At 35.3% G+C, this 9,348-nt stretch overlaps 1 protein-coding gene across 1 annotated transcript; it reads left to right on the top strand.

The window, feature by feature from the left end:
• The first annotated feature begins 298 nt into the window (after positions 1-298).
• On the top strand, positions 299-9,139 carry LOC124933479 (ISWI chromatin-remodeling complex ATPase CHR11-like). Its single transcript, XM_047473886.1, is given in 30 exon segments — positions 299-637; positions 2,203-2,328; positions 2,420-2,526; positions 3,150-3,262; positions 3,519-3,616; positions 3,718-3,897; positions 3,995-4,216; positions 4,338-4,472; positions 4,553-4,756; positions 4,758-4,811; positions 4,813-4,837; positions 4,919-4,992; positions 5,702-5,838; positions 5,840-5,920; positions 6,007-6,094; positions 6,167-6,260; positions 6,611-6,799; positions 6,900-6,931; positions 7,015-7,091; positions 7,183-7,272; positions 7,359-7,369; positions 7,372-7,427; positions 7,497-7,520; positions 7,522-7,552; positions 7,640-7,698; positions 7,782-7,947; positions 8,063-8,241; positions 8,365-8,541; positions 8,543-8,584; positions 8,676-9,139. Coding segments are annotated over 30 exon segments (3,222 nt in total). The 5' UTR covers positions 299-415; the 3' UTR covers positions 8,805-9,139.
• The last annotated feature ends 209 nt before the right edge of the window (positions 9,140-9,348 follow it).

Raw genomic sequence — 9,348 nt, 5'->3', positions numbered from 1 at the left:
AGTTAATTTGTCGGTTTTTTTTATAGTGTTATTTGTTTTATTGGATAATTGAAGTTAATTTCAAACTAGGGTTGATCAAGATTTAACATTTAGAAGCTTCATCAAAATCATGCCGTTTAATATGGTTGAACCTCTGACAGGTAACAATTAATATAACTTTCTTAAAAACGTGATCCATTTTGCTTATCTGGAGAAAAAACGTGTACTAATCTCACGTGGCGGGAAAAAGAATACGCCCACATTTCAGCTTTCATTATAAAGAGCCCAAACACCTAAGTTCTCGCATTGTGTTTCGGACCTGTTCGGTCGGTTCTTTCCTTTTTCTCGTATAATTCAATACCCTTTACTCTCATATCTTACTTCATACATTTCCTTCGCCGCTGCTGCTGCGAGATACCCTAATTCCTTACGATCAATGGCGAGACCAACCAGAGGGAGAGATTCATCTGACGATAATCTCTCCAACAGCTCTAATTCTTCGGAAGAGGAGGATCAGTCCAATGAGCCGATCAACGACGAGGAAGATGAGGATGAGCTTGAGGCTGTCGGGCGGGCGGCTGGTTCAGACGATGAAGATAAGTCGGAAGCGGAGGGGGAGGACGCTGGAGATGACCAAGAGGAAGAAGATAACGAAGAGGTAGGTTTAGTATACAATTTGTTTAACTACTTCTGTCGTATAATCAGATCTGCTTTGAGTTATGGAACTTTGGTGGTGTAGCTATGGTTTATTTTTCTTGATTCAGTTCTTCGATAGCGTATTTCACTGCTCATATCTAGTTGTGATATTCTAGGGTTTGTCATTTGTAACATTGGCTATGGATGTACATGTTATGGATCCCTCCTAGCTGTTCATATGCAAAGCTGGTTGGGTGGAATTTGAGCACTGTGAAACTAGTTGAAGCCTTTTGCTTGCTTATAATCCGGATTTTGCTCTTTCTTCTGGAATTTTTTTGCATGTAATCTCATATCTGATAACTCTCATCAACCAGATTGAGAAACTGTAGCTGCTTCTACCTAAACTATGAGAAAAGAATATTTTGTTTTCCAATTGTATTCCATTTACATCCAGTACGTTATTTCAACTTAAGTAGCTTGTTTTCTTTCATGGACTTGTCACAGTTTGAGTGGTTGTTTAGATCTCGTAGAATATGTGAAATATTACTAGGGTTATTATGAAGGCTTTTATATACTATCTTAGGATATTTGAGCTTTTTGGGTTTATAACAATTCATTGACAACTTGATCTATGAGGTTGTTTTAAGGTTAGGGGTTTGGGATTATTTAGGGTTTTTGTTTGTTTTATTTTGGATTATTTGTAAAACCTTGTTTGCTGTAAAACCACAGGGGTCATTTGCTTTTAAAGGGTTTTCTATACTTGGATAACCCAAATAAACCCCTCCCAAACAAGCGTTATATGTTTAGGAGCTCAATTATAAGACTAGTTACTACAGATTCTGTTGTCAAATATTTACCATATAGGTTTCCATCCTGCCTTATAAGCTTTGTTGACCTTCATCTTGTTGATGTGATCGGATCGAGTCACGTTGTAATAGCCCCTTAGGGTTTGATTTGACCAAAAATGGGAATCAGAAACTTAAGAGAATTCAAGATGAGAAAATAACATAAGTATCATTTAATTGCATAATTATAATATGGAAGTTCTATTCCTACTATAACTTGAATTAATACTAAAGCTTATCCAATAGCCAAAGGATAATAATAGTACCAGTAAAGGATAAACATAAAGACTAACAATATATAATTAGGCCAACTGCCTTGATGGAGCCCTTCTATGTAACACATGTCTCACCAACTAATCATGGAAACAGGAGTTAAAGCATTGGTGTCGTGTAGTGTTAAATATGTCTCACCCACTTCTCACAAAAACGAGAATTAGAACATTCTTATCCTGTAGTCCTAGAAAATTAAAAAGAAAATATTGCCCGTTGGGAATCTATATATATATAACAATTGAAATGTTAGGCTTTCTAAGGGCCCTTCAAAATACCATCCTTGCATCCTCATTGGTTTGGATAAAAATGTCCTTTATTAAGAGTTTATGTGTGAAAGAGGAAATTTGTATACAATTTTAGTTATACTATTTTCTTTTAATTATTAATTATGGGATAGGTTGTCCAACTTTAAACATTTGTAATGGTTCGTTTACCTCTGTAACTAACTAGTTTTGGTTTCGACTGACAGGACGACGATAATCATATTGAAGTTACAAAGAGGGAAAAGGCCAGGTTAAGAGAACTGGAGAAGCTAAAGAAGCACAAGATCCAACAAATACTTGATGATCAAAATGCTGCTATTGAGGCTGACATGGTTAATGCTAAGAGCACATCCTCATTAACCTCGGATAGTGCTGTTTCATTTTTCTGTAATATCTCAGCTTACTTTAACTTTATACTTGCAGAATAACAAAGGAAAAGGACGTCTGAAGTACCTTCTGCAGCAGACTGAGCTTTTTGCGCATTTTGCAAAAGGCAATCAATCAGAATCTAAGAAAAAGTCTAAAGGAAGGTATATAAATGCTTTTTATTACCACTTATATCACCTAATTTGATAATATATTTGAGGTGGGTTTCTATGTGAGTTTGCATCTGTCCGTACTAGTTGTCTGGTTGAACTTGTAAGTTTCTACAGTTTGGTTTTCTATGTGGTTTTGCATCCACTTTGTTTTTGGATTCTCCAGTTCTATATTTCTAACAGAAAAGTGGATTCTACAGTTAGCTGTATGACCCAATTGTGCTTATTTTCATGATCTACATTTTCTGTAAGCACCTCAAAAAAAATTCCAAAATTGTAGTTAAACCAGTTGGTACAAGAGTTTCAAACAGCACTATGGTGTATCTGTGGCCACAATTGATCCTAACGGGTCCACCAAGTTTAGTATTGCTAATGGCTTTCTAAAGTCCAAATTAGTCTAAACAGTTGCATAAAGGCTCATTAATTTTCTAGGTCTGGAATGTTTCTTTCTGGACTTGGAGGCTTTTATTGTTTGTCTACATCTTGCAACCCGAATGCACCGTAGAAGTAGCTTTCATTGGGTTTAGCTATGTAGAACTAACAATACACCTCTGTTTTGAAGCCCCTTCCCCAGTTACATTTTTCTAATTATATTCTATACATGTATATACACTCAGAGGGCGCCATGCATCAAAGATAACTGAAGAGGAAGAAGATGAGGAATATCTGAAGGAGGAGGAAGATGGCCTTTTGGGGACAGGAAACACGAGGCTGGTAACCCAACCTTCATGTGAGATTCCCTTTCCTCCTTTCTTCTGTGCACACTCCTGAACACAATTTTATCTATGTTAGCATATGGTGTGAGCAATCAAGGATGTGAATGTGTTAGTTCATACCTTTAAAAGTTAAACACACCCTTTTGTTTGTCATTATCTCAAATGTTAGTTAAACCATGTCTGCATCGAAGCACCATCTAGTGAAATGTTATTGTAAGAACTTTCATTAAATGCCCATCTTTTATCATAACTATGTTACTTATTCATCAGGCATTAATGGGAAGATGAGGGATTACCAGCTTGCAGGGCTAAATTGGCTTATCCGTCTATATGAGAATGGCATTAATGGAATTCTTGCCGATGAAATGGTTTGTGCATTAAATACTGTAAATTGATGACCTTGTGTTGCCGAATTTCCTTTTTCACACACTTTCGCGTATTTTATTTTCTTCTTCTGTGATCTATTCAGGGTCTTGGCAAAACATTGCAAACCATTTCCTTGATTGGATACTTGCATGAGTTCAGAGGAATAACTGGCCCACATATGGTAGTTGCTCCTAAGTCTACCCTTGGAAACTGGATGAATGAAATAAAACGCTTTTGCCCTATTCTGCGAGCCATAAAGTTCTTGGGTAATCCTGAAGCGAGAGTAAGTTTTGTCTTTCCATTTGGGTCTTTATTACTATATTGCTTATAAAGTGGTGACCAAGTATAACTGATTGTTCTTCCTTTTTTTATTATAATAGAAAAATATTAGAGAAAATCTTCTTGTTGCTGGCAAGTTTGATGTGTGTGTCACCAGTTTTGAAATGGCAATCAAGGAGAAAACAGCTTTACGACAATTCAGCTGGCGTTATATTATTATTGACGAAGCTCATAGAATCAAGAATGAGAATTCGCTTCTTTCAAAGACAATGAGACTTTACAAGACTAATTACCGCCTTCTTATCACGGGCACACCACTCCAGGTACATATTCATATCCTCAAATATTTATTATTATTCCCTAATGGGCAAATAAATTAGCAACTATGTGAGGTGTATTCTTCTAGAATCATAACAATGTTCTGGATATTGATGTCAATTGCAGAATAATCTTCATGAACTCTGGTCTCTCCTGAACTTTCTTCTACCAGAGATATTCAGTTCAGCTGAGACTTTTGACGAATGGTTCCAAATTTCCGCTGAAAATGATCAGCAGGAAGTTGTTCAGCAACTTCACAAGGTCAGTTTTGATTATTGGATTTTTCTGTTTATTTCAATTGATTATTTGTTGATTTCATTTTCTTTTGCGTCAATCACAAGGTCCTGCGTCCATTCCTTCTTCGGAGACTAAAATCAGATGTTGAGAAAGGTCTTCCTCCAAAGAAAGAAACAATACTGAAGGTTGGAATGTCTCAGATGCAGAAGCAGTACTATAAAGCTCTTTTGCAGAAAGATCTTGAGGTAGTTAACGCGGGTGGTGAGCGCAAACGTCTTTTGAACATAGCAATGCAGCTCCGTAAATGTTTGCAATCATCCTTATCTTTTCCAAGGTGCTGAACCTGGTCCCCCATACTCAACAGGGGTATCATCTTATTACAAGTGCCGGTAGGTTTCTAATTTCCAGGTCTTCTTCACAATTTCACAATGTGTCTCTATACTGATTTTATATTATTGATATATTTTCAGGTAAAATGGTTCTTCTGGATAAGTTGCTTCCAAAGCTTAAAGAGCGTGATTCAAGAGTCTTGATATTTTCACAGGTTCTATTTTACCTCTTCCTTCTTTTGATTGCGCTTTTGTAGCACACTTGGGCCTTGTTTGATGAGGGTTATTTGAGATTAATTAAAATAACCCAGTATCCAATCGTCCGTCTACTCATCAATCACATCATTCAAACCATCAACCAAAATACTCTACTTTTCAAAAAATATTTTTTCATAATATATTTATGCCTCTAATGCCTTTTTATCCAAAGAACTTTGATTTTCAATAACCTACATCGAACAAGATTATTTTAAAATAACCACTTGGTTATTCAAATAGCCCTAGATCAAACAAGGTGTCACGTGTAAATAGAGTGTTACTGATACACCATAAGACCCATGGACTAGCATGTAGAAGATTATGTCCTTAGGTTATTATAACTATATATTATGGAATGCTATCTAGGGTTAGCGACATATACGAGGAATAGGGAAAACTCTACGCCTCTCATCCCCTTCTCTATGTATCCCATCCCCCTTTCTGATTATTGTAAACCCTAATTTCTGTTATCAATATTATTAGTTGTTACACAAGGCCTCAGATGGTATTGAATTATTGTTGGCTTTGTTGCCGGTTACTGGGTTCAGTGGGTTGTCATTTTGCCAATAGGATTCTTCAGCATGTAATTACCAATTAGACAGTTCCTAATTTTGTTCTTTATTTAGTTTTGATGTTCTGTAGACTGACTCCTACTTTTGGGTTTAGATGACAAGACTGCTGGATATTCTGGAAGACTATTTGATGTTTCGTGGATACCTATACTGTCGAATAGATGGTAATACTGGTGGAGATGATCGTGATGCTTCTATTGAAGCCTTCAATAAGCCAGGAAGTGAGAATTTGTCTCTTACTATCAACTAGAGCTGGAGGTCTCGGAATCAATCTCGCTACTGCTGATGTTGTCATACTTTATGACAGTGACTGGTGAGATATTTTTTGTCACATAATTTCCATTTTGTTGTTTCAGAAATCATCATGTTTATCTCATTGAACTCTTGGCATGCATGCAGGAATCCACAAGTGGATTTGCAGGCTCAGGATCGTGCTCACAGGATTGGGCAAAAGAAAGAAGTGCAAGTGTTCCGTTTCTGTACGGAGGTATTATAGTATGCATTTATGATATACTGAATATTAAGGAAGTATTCGTACTTAATCTATTTCATTCACCAGTATACAATTGAAGAGAAGGTTATAGAGAGGGCTTACAAGAAACTTGCTCTTGATGCTCTGGTGATTCAGCAAGGGCGCTTAGCTGAGCAGAAAAGTATGGATTTTGTCCCACCTGTTTCATATTTATTTGGAAACTAGTATTTTGCAATCTCTCATTATTATTATTTCTATTTATCATGATGAGATTATTTATTTGGATGCTGATCTAGTTATTCAGTGAATTTGTTAACTTCATTTGGTATACAAATTATTTTCTAGATCATTATTCAGTGTATTCTTTTTGCCTCATTTGGTATAGAGATTTTTTCTAGATCATTGTGATTTTTGGCAATCATAACTAATCTAGAATTTTCCAGATAATGCTCATCATTAAGTTTTTTGATACCAAAACAGCTTATAATATTGTTGCACCATCTGACACACTTTCTCTCCCACAAAATACAGCTGTAAATAAAGATGAGCTTCTGCAAATGGTGAGATTTGGGGCTGAAATGGTTTTCAGTTCCAAGGATAGTACAATCACTGATGAGGATATAGATCGGATAATTGCTAAAGGAGAAGAAGCAACAGCCGAGCTTGATGCTAAAATGAAGAAATTTACAGAAGATGCCATCAAATTTAAAATGGATGACAGTACGTTATGTTCTTATTAACACTTGTTCTAGATCTTTGTACTGTGGAGCATCTTATTGTTCTCTGCAGCGTAACTAATTACTCACGTGGTTTTGTACAGCTGCTGATTTGTACGATTTTGATGATGAGAAGGTAGATAATTATATATGTTTTATTTATTTATGTCCCATATTTTATTTATTTTCTGATCTTTTCTCCCTTTGATTCTGGTAAAGGATGACAACAAGTTGGATTTCAAGAAAATTGTGAGTGAGAACTGGATGGAACCACCAAAAAGAGAGAGAAAGCGCAAGTAATAGTTGTTCATTTTAGGATATCTTGCTCCACTAGTTTAATCTATTTTCCTCCCTGTTTGTTGATGCAATCATACTTATCTTACCAGTTTACTCAGAGTCGGAGTACTTCAAGCAGACAATGCGCCAAAGTGGCCCTTCCAAGCCAAAAGAACCTCGAATTCCCCGCATGCCTCAGCTGTAAGAAGATTGCAAATTCTTGTTATTATCCTCTGTTGTTTGGTGGGTCATCAGCCAATTAATTAGCATCCTTTCTTGTTTCACAGACATGACTTTCAATTTTTAATACCAAAAGATTAAACGACCTGTATGAGAAGGAGGTTCGCTATCTTATGGTAAAATGACATATTTGACCTTTATATTTTTAGCTGTCGCTCTTATTCTTTTTTTTACGCCCTTGACAGCAAATGCATCAGAAGAGTCTGTTAAAAAGACACTATAGATGTTGATGAATCAGAAGGTATGAAGTTTATCTTCTTCTTGATGATTATCTATTTCTTTCTCAGCAAAACATAACTCTAGTTAGTATTCTAATTGCTATTACCAGAAGTAGGCGAACCTTTGACTGCTGAAGAGCAAGAGGAGAAAGCGCGGTTATTACTAGAGGTAAAATTGACTCCATATATAGTTGGATGCATTATTTTATATGATCTGCTTTTTCTCTGAAGCTGTCTTGATTAATTTTTTAGGGGTTTTCGGAGTGGAGCAGGAAAGACTTCAACACATTCATCCGAGCCTGTGAAAAGTTTGGGCGTGATGACGTGAAAAGTATATTTTATGAGATGGAGGGGAAAACTGAGGTGGAAGTCCAAAGATATTCACAAGTGTTTAAACAGAGATACAAGGAGTTGACCGGTTTGTCCAAACATACAATATTTTATATTTTAATCATTTAACCCAAATAATCCACTTCTTTGTAACAAAAGAGGATGATTGACTAGATGGGTTTTGTGTGTATGTATGTATATAGATTATGACAGGATCATAAAGAACATAGAAAGAGGGGAGGCTAGGATTTCACGTAGGGATGAGATAACGAAAGCTGTAGTGAAGAAGATGGAACGGTACAAGAATCCATGGCTGGAGTTGAAGATCCAGTATGGTCAGAACAAAGGGAAGCTATACAATGAAGAATGTGACCGTTTTATGGTAATAATAATAATATATATATATATATATAATATATATATATATATATATATATATATATATATATACTATGTGTTTTGTGTGTGTCCATCTCAGTCTAATATTTATGTATGTGGTGAATAGATATGCATGATTCATAAGCAAGGATATGGAAACTGGGATGAGCTGAAGGCAGCGTTTAGAATGTCGCCATTGTTCCGTTTTGATTGGTTCATAAAGTCTAGAACAACTCAAGAACTTGCAAGAAGATGTGATACCCTAGTTCGATTGGTGGAAAGGGAGAATCAAGAATTCGATGAATAGAGAGACAAGCTAGAAGAGAGAAAAAAAGCTATCAGCCAAGGTATATATATTTATATCTATACATATTTTTATATATATCATGTAAAATGTGTTAATAATAGCTAAAATTGGTGGTTTGTTGTTTGATTTAGAATATAACTCCATCAAAACGGGCCTCATCAGCTAGGCAAACCACAGATGACAGCCCGCCAACTGGGAAAAGACGGAAACAACTGGCAATGGATGATTTTGTAGGATCGGTAATGTTTTTATTTAATTAATTGAGTTAATTTTTGTTGTTAATAATAATGTACTTTATTCTTAGCGGGGAGGAAAGGAAATGAAGGTGGTGACATTTTTGTAGTTGTGAAATGTAAGGAATAATCTGTTATTATATAGTACTATTTGCGAAAAAACTTAGTTCTGTTTAAAATAATGTTATAAAACTAGCTTAAGACAATATACTCCATGTCCTACATTGCTGTTTGTTGTCTTTGTAATTTTGGTAACGAAAACAGTGACGGTTTCAGGCAACTAATTCTTGTTAGTATTATGTGTGTTTTGTGTGGTACAATTTGTACTCAAAAATGTCTTAAAAAAGCATGTTTTTTAGTTTATTTAAATCATAAAATTTGAAGATATGATCAACTTGAATGTTTTTTCTTGCATATCTAATTTATGAGAGGTTATGAATCTATTCTAAATTGTTTTTTTACCAGATTTTCATATTCACTTTACTTCAAACATTTTTGTTTATTTATTTATTTATTGTACTTTGAATTATATTTCAATACAATAATATGGGTATGTGGTACTTAAATTAAA

The sequence above is a fragment of the Impatiens glandulifera genome, chromosome 4 (assembly GCF_907164915.1).
Source record: "Impatiens glandulifera chromosome 4, dImpGla2.1, whole genome shotgun sequence".
In the NCBI taxonomy this organism is placed as follows: domain Eukaryota; kingdom Viridiplantae; phylum Streptophyta; class Magnoliopsida; order Ericales; family Balsaminaceae; genus Impatiens; species Impatiens glandulifera.
The sequence above is the reverse complement of the archived record's forward strand: the minus strand, read 5'-3'. Positions and strand labels throughout refer to the sequence as shown.